The sequence below is a fragment of the Mirounga angustirostris genome, unplaced genomic scaffold (assembly GCF_029215605.1).
Source record: "Mirounga angustirostris isolate CCGP_5_RB_7025 unplaced genomic scaffold, mMirAng1.0.hap1 SCAF_17, whole genome shotgun sequence".
NCBI lineage: Eukaryota > Metazoa > Chordata > Mammalia > Carnivora > Phocidae > Mirounga > Mirounga angustirostris.
Window position 1 is genome coordinate 44,525,234 of NW_026991725.1, and position 16,645 is coordinate 44,541,878.

Below are 16,645 nucleotides of genomic sequence, written 5' to 3' on the forward strand. Positions count from 1 at the left end.
AGTGACCCAAAACCACCAGTGAGTGACCGGCTGTGTGGGGTAGGGGCTCTTCACCACTTTCTCAACTTTGGTGGAGCAATCATATAGTTCAGGGTTCACCAGGTGGAAGAGGAGCTGGGAAGTAAGCTAACACAGATGGAAACACAGATGGGGAGAAAGAGCAGTAGAGAATCCTGAAAGGCTCAAGCACCAGAACCCAGCCTGGGCTCAAAGGAGGCCTGCCTTTCAATTGTCAATCTGGTGAGGCCGTAAACTCCTCTTTGCTTAAGCTGCTTGGGGCTGAATTTTTTTTTTTTTAATTCAAGTTAGTTGGGGCACCTGGGTGGCTCAGTTGTTAAGTGTCTGCCTTCGGCTCAGGTCATGATCCCAGAGTCCTGGGATCGAGCCCCGCATCGGGCTCCCTGCTTAGCGGGAAGCCTGCTTCTCCCTCTCCCACTCCCCCTGCTTGTGTTCCCTCTCTCACTGTGTCTCTCTCTGTCAGATAAATAAATAAAATCTTAAAAAAAAAAAAATTCAAGTTAGTTAACATATAGTGTAGTATTGGTTTCAGGAGCAGAATTTAGTGATTCATCACTTACATATACCACTCAGTGCTTATCCCAACAAGTACCCTTCTTAATGTCCATCACCCATTTAGTGCATCCCCCCCACCCTCCTCCTCTCCAGCAACCCTCACTTTGTTCTCTATAGTTAAGAGTCTCTTATGGTTTACCTCCCTCTCTGTTTATATCTTATTTTATTTTTCCTTCCCTTCCCCTACATTGTCTGTTTTGTTTCTTAAATTCCACATGAATGAAATCATATGATATTTGTCTTTCTCTGATTGACTCGTTTCACCCAGCATAATACCCTTCAGTTCCATCCACTTCATTGCAAATGGCAAGATTTCATTCTTTTGATGGCTGATTAATATTCCATTATACATATATTTGTATATGTATATACACATGATATTTATACATATATATGGTATATATAATGGTATATATATGGAATATATATAAATGGAATACAGTCTGTATGCATATACATATATGTATGTATGCATATACATACACACACACACACACACACACCGTATCTTCTTTATCCATTCATCAGTCAATGGACATTTGGGCTCTTTCCATAATTTGGCTATTGTTGATAGTGCTGCTATAAATATTGGGGTGCAGGTGTCCCTTCGGATCACTACATTTGTATCTTTGGGGTAAATGCCTAGTAGTGTAATTGCTGGGTCATAGGGTAGCTCTATTTTCAACTTTTTGAGGAACCTCCCTACTGTTTTCCAAAGTGGCTGCACCAGTTTGCATTCCCACCAACAGTGCAAGAGGGTTCCCCTCTCTCTGCATCCTCCACCAACATCCGTTGTTTCCTGACTTGTTAATTTTAGCCATTCTGACTGGTGTGAGGTGGTATCTCATTGTAGTTTTCATTTGTATTTCCCTGATGCCAAGTGATATTGAGCATTTTTTCGTATGTCTTTTTGGCCATTTGTATGTCTTCTTTGGAGAAATGTCTGTTCATGACTTTTGCCCATTTCTTAACTGGATTATTTATTTTTGGGGTGTTACTTTTGATGAGTTCTTTATAGATTCTGAATATTAGTCGTTTATCCGATATGTCATTTGCAAATATCTTCTCCCATTCTGTCGGCTGCCTTTTAGTTTTGTTGATTGTTTCCTTCAGTATGCAGAAGATTTTATCTGATGAAGTCCCAACAGTTCATTTTTGCTTTTGTTTCCCTTGACTCTGAAGATGAGTCTAGTAAGAAGTTGCTGCGGCTGAGGTCGAAGAGGTTGCTGCCTGTGTTTTCCTTTAGGATGTTGATGGACTCCTGTCTCATATTGAGGTCTTTCATCCATTTTGAGTCTATTTTTGTGTGTGGTGTAAGGAAATGGTCCAGTTTCATTCTTCTGCATGTGGCTGTCCAATTTTCCCAACACCATTCGTTGAAGAGACTGTCTTTGTTCCATTGGACATTCTTTCCTGCTTTGTCGAAGATGAGTTGGCCATAGAGTTGAGGGTCCATTTCTGGGCTCTCTATTCTGTTCCTTTGATCTATGTGTCTGTTTTTGTGCCAGTACCAGACTGTCTTGTAGAGCCAACTTTTTTGTGTGCACCAAAAATGTCCAGTCTGATAGAAAACCCACAAAGCACAGTGAGTGGAGAGAGGAACAGAGAATGTCTGACATGCAAATCCTGGAAAAAGCTACATTTTAACATCTTCTCAAAGCAAAGTACAATGACCTGTGTCTCAGAATTTCACTAACAGTAAACAAGTACTTAAAAGCTCAACAATCATGATTTACTCATTAGCCATCGTGACTAAAACTGAACTCAATGACTGACAGCCCTTTTGAATAACCTGCCCCTCAGCTAGGCTAACCCCTGACCCCTGACCCCTGGGAACACGCAACCTCACTTAGGGTGGCGACTCCCGACCTTCTCCAGGTCCATCTGCTTAGCTGCATGCCCCACTACCACAGGCGGCACCTCCCTCTGCCCATACTGTGGAGACTTCAGGATGGGATGGGGCAGGGCAAGCGGGGTGGGATGGGAGATAAAGCTTGAGAAAGCACGGTTTCCTTGTGTGATGTGTGCCTTGGTTTCTCCAGCTGGGGAAGCTGGGGGTGGAGATGGGTCAGACCCACTGGGGCCACACAGTTTCCCAACTCTGAAGGCCCCACAGGGAGGAGCTCTGAGGGGCCTGGGATCAAATCCCAGTCCTGACAAGCAGCGACTTCCTCATGCTCCCCTGTGCCTCCATTTCCCCCACCACCTGGAAGAGCGCACTTGCTACGGCTACTCACAGCCTGTGTGCCAACCACCTGTGGCAGCCTCACCCCAGCAAAAGCTTCACGCTTCCCCAAACCCCCGGGTCTCTGAAGATAAACCTCTGATACAGCTGTGTCTGCCACAGAATGCCCAGATCACCTCTCTCCATGGCCAGAATCTCCTCTCCTCACAAATTTACTTACTGAACCATTCTCTTTCCCTCCTGCAATGTTTCCTTTTTTCTCCTACTTACGTGTTTGCTCTTCTCTTATTTATTTCCCCTCGTCCCTGACTCTGTTGCTGGCTACCGTATAGCTCAGTCCATGAGAGCCCAACATTTTGACATTAATAGTGTCAAGGTGACGATCAAAAGGTGTAATTCCTGTTCGCGGCACTCAACTAATCCAACGGAAACTCTGACCATCAAAATGAAAAACACGCAAAAGCTTCCAGAATAAAGCCTGTAGGAATGCTCATTGAGTGAGTCAGAATAACAGAGAGAAGAAGAGATATAATTTTAGCCTTGTTAAAAAAAAAAAAAGGAAGCATCAAATGCCAAGCCATTCACTCTACTTTTAGCTCCACATGATGAATAAATAATTTAGTTCAGCTCTTGCACCAACTGCTTATTTCTATTTTAGTGAGTGAACAGGCGTAAATGTGTGCCGTCACGTAGGAGAATTCTCTTCTGGTGTAAATATTGGTTAACTATCACTTGCAAACATGTTCATCTTCGAGTAGCTGGCTTTTGAGAAATGTGTCTAATGCTGAATGAAAACATCAGAAAGCAGACCAGTGATTGCCAGAGGCTGGGAGGAGGGGTTTCCTTCCGAAAGTGGTGGTGGTTGGACAAAATTGTGGATGTACTAAGTGCCACTTACTTATGCACTTTAAAATGGCTCAGTTTGGGGCGCCTGGCTGGCTCAGTCCGTGGAGTGTGCGACTCTTGATCTCAGGATTGTAAGTTCGAGCCCCACATTGGTTGTAGACTTTACTTAAAAATAAAATCTTGAGGGGCGCCTGGGTGGCTCAGTCATTAGGCCTCTGCCTTCGGCTCAGGTCCTGATCCCAGGGTCCTGGGATCGAGCCCCGCATCGGGCTCTCTGCTCAGCAGGAGGCCTGCTTCTCCCTCTCCCACTCCCCCTGCTTGTGTTCCCTCTCTTGCTGTCTCTCTCTCTGTCAAATAAATAAATAAAATCTTAAAATAAATAAGTAAATAAAATCTTGAAAAAATAAAAATAAATAAAAATAAAATGGTTTGTTTTATATTATGTGAATTTCACCCCAAAGAAAACGTATACACATGAGTCCTTCCCTGAGCTGGTTCTGCTCAGCTCTTTGGATCAGAGGGACAGTCTGCTGGAAGATGCTGGGTGCCTCGCAGAGCCAAGGGGTGGGAAGGGCTCCGGGCAGGGGCCCTGCTGCACCCACAGCCAAGGCCAGTGCTGGCCCCTCAGTGGGCCCCCTTGAGTTTCTGAATGGTTCTAAAAGCAAGTCACATTCTAGACAGGGATATGAAGTGTGTTCATCACGTTTACACAGTGGCAGTGACTGAAATTGAAATCTCTCTCTGCAGATCTCCTTTTTGAAAAGTATGTTCCCTGAATGTTTCTCCTTCCTCGTTTTTCTCTTTGAAATAGCAAAGCGGTCAATTCAGGTGCCCCCAGGTGAGGGACAGTCCAGGGACCTCCAGTCTCCTCCTGGCCTGGCTGTCCCAGCTCGTCCACACAGCTCCCACTCCTAGCGGCCCTGAGCCACTTATTCCCCACTTTGGGAGTTGAATTTTCCCATCTGCCCAGCAGGGATAGGACCACCACCATGCTACCTTGGCCTGGGCACCCAGTGCTCTGTGCTGACCAGCTGCATCCAGGAACACTGAGTTCTCACAGTGTGGGGCCCGGCACCCCTGCATGCCCACCCCCACCATGAGTGAGATCGTCTCTGAACCGTTATTTGGGTGTGGCCCGACAACAGCCCCTCTTTCCAGAGTCCCAACACTTCCAAATCACAGTGCTTTGGCTGTGAGGCTGCCCTCACTGTGTCTCAGGGTCACCCCTTAACTTGGGGTACTGCTGGAACGTGGACTCAGACCACCGCCAGGTCCTGGCAGGTCAGGCCAGGAGGGGCATCCTCCCTGTTCTCACCCTACTTTGCACAGGCCTGCTGTCTGGGAGACACAGCTGGGAAATCCTACCATCCTCCAGGAAAGAAATGGGGGCAGCATCTCTGATGTTCAAGTGCATGGTTCTCGATGCTATTGGTACCATTTCTGTAAAGCCCACTTCAGCCAGGGGCTGCCCACCTGGCCCATGGGGCGCTGTGGGCTCAGGCCCCCCAACACCTCCTGTCTGGGACACTCTGCTCACTTAGACGGTCAGTTCAGTCAGCCAGCAGCCTTGCATTCTAGCACATTCCCACCCACAGAGGCTGCATGTGTCTTCAGAAGGAGCCCCGAGCCTCCTGGTTCAGCCTCCTCCCTCTGCAGTTGCAGAAGCTGAGGTGACATGATATCTTGGGATAAGGAGATGCCCTCATCGCTGGTCATGGCCATGCCCGGCTGAGTGACTGTCCCAAAGGCAGACCCGCTCACCTGTCTGTGCTCCCGAAGACAGTTTAGGATGAACCACCCTGAACTCGGAGTCACCTTCCCCACCCACCTGGAAGATGACAGGGGCCTATTTTCTGGTAAATAACTGTGGTCTCAGGCACTAAGCATCAGAGGGCGAGAGGCCCCTGTATGTCACTGTGGCTAGAGGGAGAGGAAGTGGGGGGCCAGCCGGGGAGGTGCTGGGCAGACGCGGGCCCCTCTGCTGAGCAGTTATCATCAGAGGACAACTGGAAAACGGCAACACTGGCTTCCCTGAGAAGCCCACAGGAGTGGCAGACGTCTGGGCGGGCGGCAGCAGGGACCTCCTCTCTGGGAAGGAGGCTGCAGGAGGCCAACGTGACTCTGCCGGGCACAGAGCACCCAGAGCCCAGAGCTGCCTCCTAGGCTCATGCTCACCAGGTCCTCACAGCCCGTGGGAATGGTGGGTGCCCTGAAGTGGGTCGCCAAGCTGGACACCTTTGTGAGCAGTTTCCTGTCCAAGAGAAGAGGCCAGCCCTCTTCCGCTGGGCCAGCCCTGATGCCACTGACCTGCTCAGACAGGAGGTACAGTGCGGGCTCAGCCCAGCCTTGGCCAACATCATGACCAGCTGGGCCCTGAGCTCCAGGGCTGGGCGATTTTTCTCACAGAGGCCATGGCTGCCCCAGACACCACAGCAGGGCCTGGGTCACTCCCAGGCTTCCCCATGCCCAGTGGCACATCCTTTGGGCCAAGTATGATGAACCCAAGACAGTGTGGGAGGGAAGGATCGAGTCCCTGTGTCATCTGATGGAGGACCAGGGGCCAGCTTCTGGCAGGCCCCCACCCTCCGCGGACCACCACCTGCCAGGGGAAGAGCAAAGGCAGAGGGCGCTTGGCCACTCAGGAGACAGAGGTCAATTGCAAGGTCCATTTCCTCCCTCATTCAAACTGCACACAATGGCTACCACCGGCAGTCAGGAGATTCCAGGAAGGATTCTCCCCTGCAGTCTTGGGGTGGGGGGTCCTGCCCACACCTCGATTTCAGACGCCTGGACTTCAGAGCCAGAGAGATTAAACATCCATTGTTGTTAGGCCCCCAGTCTGTGGTCGTTCGTTACAGCTGCCCCAGGAAATGGACAGGCCGTCCAGCGTTCCCGCGCTGGGTTCCTGCACTGCGCCCCCACTGCCCGCCCCACCCAGTGCTCACGGACCGGGCGCTCAGGGCCAAGGGCAGACGCCCAGCCTCGCAGGATGGATTCCAGGTCTGACGCCTCTGGCTTTGCCTCTCCCGGACGTCAAACCAGCACGACACTATTTAAACCCACGAGGCAATGGTCTACCTTCCGGAACGAGCACATCATTCTAGACTGGAAGAAACAGATTTTACTTCCAAATGAATTTTCTTAGTCTAAAAGAGAATTCAATGTTCTTCACATTTACCAATTTATTTTTCCCATTAAGACAATACATTTCAGCCTTCTGTATTAGGGTCCACGAGAATTTAATACGCATATGTAGGATTCTGCCTCTGTAAATTCCTTTTTCTTTTTAACCAAATAAAATGCCATTTGTGTCACAAGTCACAAGCAAACTCGGCTGAGTCCCATTTGGGGAAGGCAATTCATTAATTACTGGCTGCAAGAGGAGGGAATACACAGCCCACATAAACCAAAAACAGCCCAGGTTCATGTTCAGCCAAGGAAACCCCGGGACAGTGGTGATGACCTTCGTGGCTCTCCGCCAGAGCTTTATGGGACTATCTCCCAAGGGACAACCATTAGCAGGTGGTTTCAGGCGGGGAACTCGGGCGTTCATGGAGGGGCTGCGAAGCCAGGCCGAGTCCCAGGCTGGATCCTGCCGTGACAGTGGCGGTGAGGCTACTCTATGCGCCCAGGGCAGCCGCCTTCTTTTCCCACCTTGCGGTTCCAGCAGCGTGGGAGCCTCCTGTCTCCCCAGCCACGTCTCCGAACACAGTCCCACGCGAGCTCCCCATGAGCGAAGGACTGTGCGGGGCTGCCCGAGGCCTGGATTCCAAACTGCACACTCCGCTAAACAGAGGTTAACTCCGGGAGTGCAGGCCTACTCGGGAAAACGCAGCCCACAAGCCAGCTCTCAGCCACAGGGCTGGTGGTGATTAGAAAGTTCTCCAAGAGCAAACATACGCTGTGAACAAATAAAACCATCTCAAGGGCAACACAAGTAGCTTCACGTCCGACAAATCTCTGTACGTTACCAGAACTAAGAAAAGAAGACTCTGCTCCTTCAATGATAAACCTCTTCACCAAATTCGTGCCTTAATCAGAGCAACAAAAATAACTTACAGCCGTGTCTGTGAACATATGCACACATGTGTGTGCTGTGTGTAGAGTACATTACGCAGACACATATCAAACACACTTAGATGTACTGTGTCCCGTGAAGTCTCTGGAAGGTGAGCACCGTTCTCCCGAAACCCTGTAACTGAGAAGTCACACTGTGGTGCGCGCGCCTCATCTCTGCGGGTCAGCGGGAGACGAGACGGAAGAAGCAATGGGGAACCAGAAGCAACGTGCCGGATCGCAGGCGTGAGCGCTCTGAGAACAGCATCCGCAGGGGCTGCGACCTCCAGGTCCTCACAGAGGCTGGAGCAGGCCGTGTCTCTGGAACGGAGGTGTTCACAGACGAAGGGGCAGAACCCCGAAGGGTGGCATCTCTGGCAGCAGGCCACGCAGGGGCTGGGCCGCGCGGCATCTCAGGCCAGCGTGGTGCAGACAGTGGGACCAACTTCAGGAGGTGCTGGAGCTGCTCCAACAGCCTGGGGAGAGGCAGAGGGCGTGCAGGGTCTCCTGGGGAAGCTGGTGCCGGCCTCCAAGGAGGAAAGCTAAAGCGAGGCCCTTCTGAAGAAGGGAAACCTGGAGACCTCGATGCTATCTCAGGCGGTGACTGCCTTTTACACGGTTTTGTTTGTGGATCTGATAAATCTACGTTTCCGATGCTTTAAAGCCCAATCTCCTGGACACCGCAGCTCTTTTCAGTTTTTGCTTATACACAATTCCTTCTTTGCAGCTAATTAAGCTGAAGAAGCCGGGGAAGAAAGCTTCAAACAAATGTTAAAAAAAAAAAAGTCTCTTAATGGGAAATCAGCTCACAGCCTGTGACGGGAGTGATAGGCTCTGTCGCTTCCGACACACCCTGCTGCTTCTCCTCACCCCAAAAGGCCCGAGCAAGGAGTAAGCAGGTGTGACCGCAGAACCAAGGCAGGACCACGTGGCTGTCATCCTACAGCCACTGTAGCCCCCAGAGCTAGTGACAGAGGACACAGGGGGTGCTGGGGGGGGTCTCTAGCCAGAAGCTGACCCTCTGCACAGGAGGAAACTGGGCTGGCTGGATCTGAGCCCCTCCTTGCCCATCACCCAAAATCAGGGTCGCCCTGGGTTGGGGTTAGAGGCTAGACAAAAGGGGCAGTCCCCACTGTAGGGAGGAGGCGCCAGAGGACACAGGGAGGTAGGGCTGAATGATTGGCTTTTAAGGAGAAAATCTGATACAAAGGCAGTTTTATTATTGTCAAATACATGGAAGCATTTATGACATAATTTAAAACATGAATACACTGAAGAAATTTACCGTATGCTCTTGGTGGCACCAGGGAAGGTAAGGAAGTAGAAGATCATCTCCTTCTTAAGGAATTACACTGTAAAGAACTAGGGATAAAATATGATTCGACTCTCAGTTCAAACTTGAAAGTGATGGCTTTATAAATCATGTTTTGAATCTTGAAGTGGTTGCCAAGGGAAACCGCAGAGTAGCTGTAAAATCAGCAAACCCACCACCGTCTGTGGTGGCGTGTAGGCATCTCCTGGCAGAACATTTGCCAAAGGCAAATAGAAAGGCAAAAAAACCCCACAACAAGGTCACTAAGTAAAAGCATTTTGATGGTCTTCACAGGGAAGAAAAGCCACTGCTCTGAGTCAGAGAGGCCACAGAAGGGGCCCAGAGCCAGCCACACCATCCACACTCCTGCTCTCACTCACGCTGTGTGATCCTGAAAGAGTTACTCACCCTCTCTGAGCCTAATAACGTAACCTATCTCATGAGATCGTTCTTCTCTGCTCTTGATAAAGGGGGGGGCACTATTATTACTAGCTGTTAGCAGAAATGAAACAGAGAAAGAAAGATGGGATGTTCCTGCTGGCAAAAGGAAGTTGGGGAAGAGCCAGGAGAAAGTAATCAGAAATTAGTGAGTCTCTTTGGGAAAAAAGTTGGGAGGCAAAGAGATTGTAGAATTTAGAGTCCGTGGGTGCCTGGGTGGCTCAGTTGGTTAAGCGACTGCCTTCGGCTCAGGTCATGATCCTGGAGTCCCTGGATCGAGTCCCACATCAGGCTCCCTGCTCGGCAGGGAGTCTGCTTCTCCCTCTGACCCTAACCCCTCTTATGTGCTCGCTCTCATTCTCTGTCTTAAATAAATAAATAAAATCTTTAAAAAAAAAAAAAGAATTTAGAGTCCGTTTCATCTATCTTCCTCTCCCACTGTAGAAACTCAGCAACCAGAGAAGGAAAGGTAACACCGTGCTGGAAACACCACCAGCTGGAGCCAAGGGGAGAGACCCTCACCAGTGAACAGAGAGCAGGAGCCCAGTGGTGGCCCTGACTTCACTCCCCAAACAGAGCTTGGCTGTCCAGGCCTTTTACTCACCACATCTACCTGGGAGAAGAGGCCGAACGAGGTACCAACCCTCCAGATCCGAGGGAGGCTCCAGGGCCAGCAGGCCCAAAAGTAGGAGGTGGGCCCCTCAGCTATTCTGCGTGTGTATCACACTTTAACAAAAAGTTATAAAAGGAAAAAGAGACAAAGAACCCAACCTGAAAGGAAACATGACCCAAGGAACAGAAGGACATTCATCCCAATTACTTCATGCAATGGAACAATTTAACAAAAACATTAAGTTGGTGGGCTGCCTGGGTGGCTCAGTCGTTAAGTGTCTGCCTTTGGCTCAGGTCATGATCCTGGGGTCCCTGCTTGGCGGGGAGCCTGCTTCTCCCTCTCCCACTCACCTTGCTTGTGTTCCCTCTCTCTCTCTGTGTCTCTGTCAAATAAATAAATAAAATTTATATATAAAAAAACCAACAAACATTAAGTTGGCAAAATGAGAGATTTTTTTTTTTTTAAAGATTTTATTTATTTATTTGAGACAGAGAGAGTGAGAGACAGAGAGCATGAGAGGGAGAAGCAGACTCCCCGCCGAGCAGGGAGCCCGATGCGGAACTCGATCCCAGGACTCCAGGATCATGACCTGAGCCGAAGGCAGTCGCTTAACCAACTGAGCCACCCAGGCGCCCAAAATGAGAGATTTTTTTAATGAAATAATTATTTAAAGAAAAATTTTTAAGATTTATTTATTTATTGGAGAGAGAGAGAGCACAAGTGGGAGGGGCAGAGGCAGAAGGAGAGAGAATCTCAAGCTGACTTCCCACTGAGTGCGGCGCCTGATTCGGGGCTCGATCTCACCACCCTGAGATCACGACCTGAGCTGAAACCGAGTCAGATGCCCAGCCTTCTGTGCCACCCAGGTGCCCCATTTAAATAAATTTTTTAAAATTGTAAATGAGGGCGCCTGGGTGGCTCAGTTGGTTAAGCTACTGCCTTCGGCTCAGGTCATGATCCTGGAGTCCCAGGATCGAGTCCCGCATCAGGCTCCCTGCTCGGCAGGGAGTCTGCTTCTCCCTCTGACCCTCCCCCCTCTCATGTGCTCTCTCTTTCATTCTCTCTCTCTCAAATAAATAAATAAAGTCTTAAAAAAATAAAATAAAATTGTAAATGAAAATTGTAAGAGTAAGGAAAAAAACTGAAGACCAAAACATCATTTACTAAACTAATAAAAAGGTTAGAAACAGCTAGAAACAGTTTACTAAAATAAAAATTACCAACAAATAGGAAAGGCTTGAGATGCCCACAGAAATTCAGAAGAGAGAGATAAAAAGATCAAGCAGGGAGAGAGAAGTGAAGGGATGTGGAACACAACTAAACCAATCCAGCACAAGGATAATGGGTACGGCATGCAGCATGGTAACAGCTCCCCAAAGGTATCCACGCTGTAATCCTCAGAATACATGACTCTAGGAGCTTACATGGCAAAGGGCAGGTAAGGCTGCAGAAGCAATTAGGTTTGCTAACCGGGTGATCTTTAAATACAGAGATTATCATGGATTAACAAATGGGCCCAGTGCCATCACAAGGGCTCCTGAAAGCAGAAGAGGGAGAGTCAGGCTGGAGGGGTGCAGCGTGAGACAGGAAGCATTACTACTGTCAGCTTCGAAGGCGAGGAAGGGGCCTGGAGCCGGGGAGTGCGGGAGGCTTCCAGAAGCTGGGAAAGGCAAGCAAACAGACTCACTGCTGCCACCTCCAGAAACGACACAACCCCTACCAACACCTCAATTTCATCCCAGGGAGATGGTGGCCCCCCAGAATTGTCAGATAATAAATCTGTGTTGTAAGCTACTAAATTTGTGGCAATTTGCCCAGCAGCAGTAGGAAACCTGATGTAAACACCAATCAATGTAACAGATGTTTTAGGGGACATAAAGTACATTTCCCTGAAATTAAATACAAAATCTGCAAATTCAAAGAGTACACAGTGTATCAGAAGTTCAACACCAAGCATTCGACTTTGAGATAAGGTCTGCTTAAGCTGAGGAACTCTGAAGAAAAGGCAAATCACCCACAAGGAGAGACCAGCGGACCTCAGAGCAAGGGAGCGAGCGAGAGAGCCAGCCCAGTGGAGCCATGGGGACAAAGTGTGGAGGGAAAGAACATTCAGCCTGAGGATACATTCTAACCTAACCGAGATACTGTTCACAGATAAAGACAAAGGACAGACATTCTCAAACATGAAAATACTCACGAGCCCTTCCTGGAAAATGGCTGGAAATGAAATGTAGCTAATTAGAGGGACAGCAAAATACAGAAGTCAGAGACACAGTGGTGGAGAAAAGACTCATGGTCAGCATCTGACACTGAGGGACTGCGGGCACTGCAGCCCCAGTACAGAAACCGGGGCAAATTTAGAGCAACAGGGGTGCACACGAGGAGGGGGTAAGGGGGTGGGAACAGGATGGGAACAGGAGGCTGGGAACGCCCTCCCCTTCCGATGCTCCTCGAAGTACTCATGCAAAGTGAAACGTGTCTTTAATAATAATAGTAATAGTAATAATACTGACAATGATGCCAACTCCTTACAATCTCCTGGAAAGTGTCTTTTTAACCTAAATCCTCCCTCTGTGTGGAGGAAAAACCTTTAGAAGAAAGCGTTAACTAGTTGCTTTTACAAGTACTCAGTTCGCATATAACAAAAAGAAAGTAACACAACAAAGCGTACCCAAGCCTCTGTTCAAACAACCAGGACACATATTCTGTCCACACTCCTCCCATTTGCTGCACATCACTCACCGACTCACAGGAACTCAAAACTACAGCTTCTTCCCCCCAGGCACACAGTTTAAAAGCCTGGTGCTTTATTTGTTCAATGTTTACTCCTCCACCCACTGCGCCCAGGCCCTGAGGACCCCGCTGTGGAGCAAACAGACAAAACCTGCTGCCCTCCTGCAACTTAAGCCCCAGAGCTGAGCCTTCCAGCAGGGCTCTGCCACACCTGTCAGGAGCCAAGTGCTGAGCACTTGAAACGTGGCTAATATGAACCTTTCATTGTATCTTATTTTCACTCCTTTAAATTTAAAAAATCTCACGTGGCTGATGGCATCACCTTGGATAACACAGATCTGGAATCAGAGACAGAATCTGCATTTTCACAAGTCCCCTGGGTGACTCTCGCACTGGCAGCTTCAGGAAGAGTCCAGGTTCTTGGCATCGGTTCTCCAGAACCAACCCAAAACTCTCCCCAACTTTCTCCCCACCCCCACACCTCCAATCTTAAAGGCCTGGTGCAGGCCATTCCGCCTAAGTCGCTCACATCCCTGCTCAGAAGCCACAGTCTTCCTCCCTCTGCCAGCTCTGCAGACCACTTATTGTTTTTACATCCCTCATCCCCACATAGCCCACCTTGGGTCCTACCACAACTTTTGCCCTGCACCTCCTGCCCCTCTTGCCTTAAATCAAGTTATCTCCCAGTAAGACCCCTGGACCCAAAACTTCCTCCTCTGCACTGTCTTCTCAAGCTTACGCTGCCCGGTTAGGGCGGGAAGCACACCTAGGCTGGCTTGAACATCAAGACTCCACTTCCCGGGCTGCCCTCTTCTGCTTCTGGAGAACCCGACTGCAAGCCCAGGAGACAGAGAGGGGCAAGACCCTGAGCAGCCAGGTTTGTGTTGGAAGTGCTCCTTGAGCCCCTGACATGACAGTTAAAAGGTGATCATAGGCAGGTGCCCTTCACAGCCACCCGACCTGCAGACCTGCACCGTCGGGGCAGCCGGCCTGGGTGAAGACCCTGACTCTCCTGCCTGCTGGCCCAGCTTTCTGCCCACCTCACTTTCCTCTCCTCTCCCCTGCCCTTCTTTCCCTCCTAATGTCCACCCCGTCTTGGGGCCTGCGGCCCTCAAACCTCAAACTTTGGGGACCCTCTGCCCACTGTCCTCAAGCTCTGAGTCCTCTGGCTTCCCCACCTGGAACCCACACTCCTTCACTTTCTATGGTGCTTCCCTTCCTCGCCCTCAGGCCGCATTCTCGAGGGTCATCTGGGTTTCTTGCCCTCCCGGGCCTGTTCGCCAGGGCGAGGAGCCCCTCGGACACGCCAGGAACCTTGGAGAAGCGTCCAGACTAGTTCTCTTGCTTCCTCTCTCCCTCCGCTTCCATCTCACCCACGCGCAGAGCCACCACCTGGGAGCCTCCGCCCGCTGCGCTCGGATCCCACGCCCCATTCCCTCCCGGCCGCTCCTTAACCCCCACGCATCCTTTCCAAACGCGTTGCACGCGCTTGTGGCCTCCCGGCTGGGCCCACTTACAGCAGCCCGGCTACCTACTCCCAAACCCCACCTGTGTGGTCCGTCCGCTCCCCTCCGCCTCGCCGTCATCCCGGGTCAGAAGTACCCCAGCACCCTGCCCAGCCGCTAGTTCCCGCGGGGAAGCGGACCTTGGTGAGACTACGGAGGACGCGCTGTCTTCCCCACGTGGGAACTGAGGGTGCAGCGGGGGATTCCCTCGAAGCGCGCGCCCGACTCAGGCAGAAAGGCGGGCGGTGAGCCCCGCGCTCCTGGATCCGCGTCCCTTCGCGCATTCCACCCCCGCTCCTCTCTGCGCCCCCTCGGCCCCGCTCCCAGTCCCCGCACCTCCAGCTCCTCGGTGCACTACTCTGGTGCCTGGGTTCGGCTCCACTCCGGCCCGCGGCGCCCTCCCCGGGTCGCCGGTGCGCTCCCTGGCCCTCTGCGCGTTCCCTTGGTCCCCCCAACCCTGCACTCCCTGGCCCGCTGCGCGTTCCCCGGGCCCAAGGCGCTCCCTCTGCCCCTCTCCTCCCAGGCCGCCGCGCGCTCTCCCGAGCGCTCCCTGGCCCGCCGCGCGCTCCCCCCGGCCCCCAGTCAGATCCCCGGCCCGCTGCGCGTCCCCCTGCTTTCCCGTGCGCTCCCGGACCCGCCGCGCGCTCCCCAGGCCCCGCCCCCACCCCACCGCCGGCTAGCCGCGCGCTCCCCGGGCCCCCTTGCGCTCCCCCGGCCCACCGCGCGCTCCCTGGGCTCTGTTCCCCCGTCCTAGCCCCGCGCTCACCCGCCGGGTGGCCGTACGGGGACTCGGCCGCGCCATCCTGCAGGCTCGCCAGGATCTCGCCTTTGCCCACGTCGCTGTCGCCCACCAGCAAGAACTTGAGCAGGAAGTCGTAAGCGCGGACAGGGCTGCCCAGGGTGCTCATCGTGCCGCCGCCGCCGCCTGCGCCCATGCCCGGCCCGCGGGACGGCTCAGAGGCGGCCGACGGGCACCGAGGCGCCGAGCGGGCCCCGCTGTCCGCAGATCGCAGCGGGCCGGCGGCCCCCGCAGCTGACAGCGCGTAGCCCCGCCCCACCACGCCCGCCCCGCCCCGCCATTGGCGAGCCGCAGTTGCTAGGGCGGCTGCGCGCGCTCATTGACTGGGCTGCCCGTCCATCTCTCTTTCGTCTCCGCCTCCAGGCCATAGTCCACCCGCCCCTCCCAGGAGGATCTGTTAGTCGCCGCTGTTGCGGGACTGGGGGCGGGGCAGGGGCGGAGCGGAGGGCGGGGACCAAAGGCGACGTTGTTACAGCCACAGCCAATGAGGTCCGGAGGCGGGGTGGGGCGGAGCCAGGGGCGGGGAGTGAGGGGCTGGGCTGGGTCTCGCGCTGCTGTGGAGTGGCGAGGGCGATGCCCGGCCGGGGCGTGGGCCGGGCTGCAGGGATGGCTACCCGGATGCCGCTTCCTCCACGTCCTGCCACCTGGAGACGTCGCTGGGCCGGGTGGGGGAGCCGCAAGGGCGGGTTCCGTTCGCGGACAAGCAGCCGGGAGGCCAGGGCCAGGTCGCCTGGTGTCAAGCGTCCCTGTACCGGTGAGCCTGGGCTCGCGGTGTCCCCCACGGTTCCTCCAGAACCTCGTCTTTGTCCCAGAGCGCGTGGTGCGCGTGCCTGTGTGTGCGCGTGCGCCTGTGTACGTGTGCACGTGTTCGTGTGTGTACCTACGTGCTTGTTCGTGTGCATCTATGGGCCTCCGCTTGTGTGAATGTGTGTATGTGCGGGAGCTGGGGGAGAGGACAAAGTGAGGACCCTCCAGCCCCCAGACTTCTCTCCCCATCTAGGGGGTAATGGGCGGTGGAGAGAGATTGGCCTGATTGGCTCTCAGATCCAATACCAAAATTCCCATGTAGGTATCGGCCCTGATGGGAATCCATGCCCACCTCTGGACCAATCAACTGTAGTAGGAAACTATGGCAGCAACCCACAGGGAAGATCTCTTCATGCTTGGCAACCTTGTATCGTTCGTCTTAGAATATCCTCTGAGTATGCGTAATCAAGGTCCCCATCGGACGACCCCCGGGGCTCCACCCTTGAGATGTGGGTGAGCCTGGCGGTGCACTCAATGCTGGGCAGAATGGGGTCTGGGTGCACTCTTGTGCATCCCATCTAATTCAAGTGACCCACTTGCACACCTACCGTCTCCACTTTCTGGGCTATCTGCAGCTCTGGGAAAGGCACAGCGATTGGAAAATGTGCTCCCTTGCCACAAGCAGCAGGTGCAGATTTCACAAACAGAAGGGGCCTGTCTTCATCAGCTTAGGCTGCTATGACAAAATACCCCAGCCTGGGGGCTTAAACCGCAGATATTTACTTCTCATTGTTCTGTAGATTAGAAGTCCATGACCAAGGTGCTGGCTATTCTGGTT

General features: G+C 52.4%; 1 protein-coding gene across 1 annotated transcript in view; it reads right to left on the bottom strand.

The window, feature by feature from the left end:
* RAB40B (RAB40B, member RAS oncogene family) overlaps window positions 1-15,300 on the bottom strand; it is a 25,574-nt gene extending 10,274 nt beyond the window's left edge. Inside the window, exon 1 of the mRNA XM_045888207.3 lies at window positions 15,028-15,300. Coding sequence (XP_045744163.1) covers window positions 15,028-15,196 — 169 coding nt within the window. The 5' untranslated portion in view covers window positions 15,197-15,300. The remainder of the gene's footprint in view (window positions 1-15,027) is intronic.
* Window positions 15,301-16,645: the final 1,345 nt, after the last annotated feature.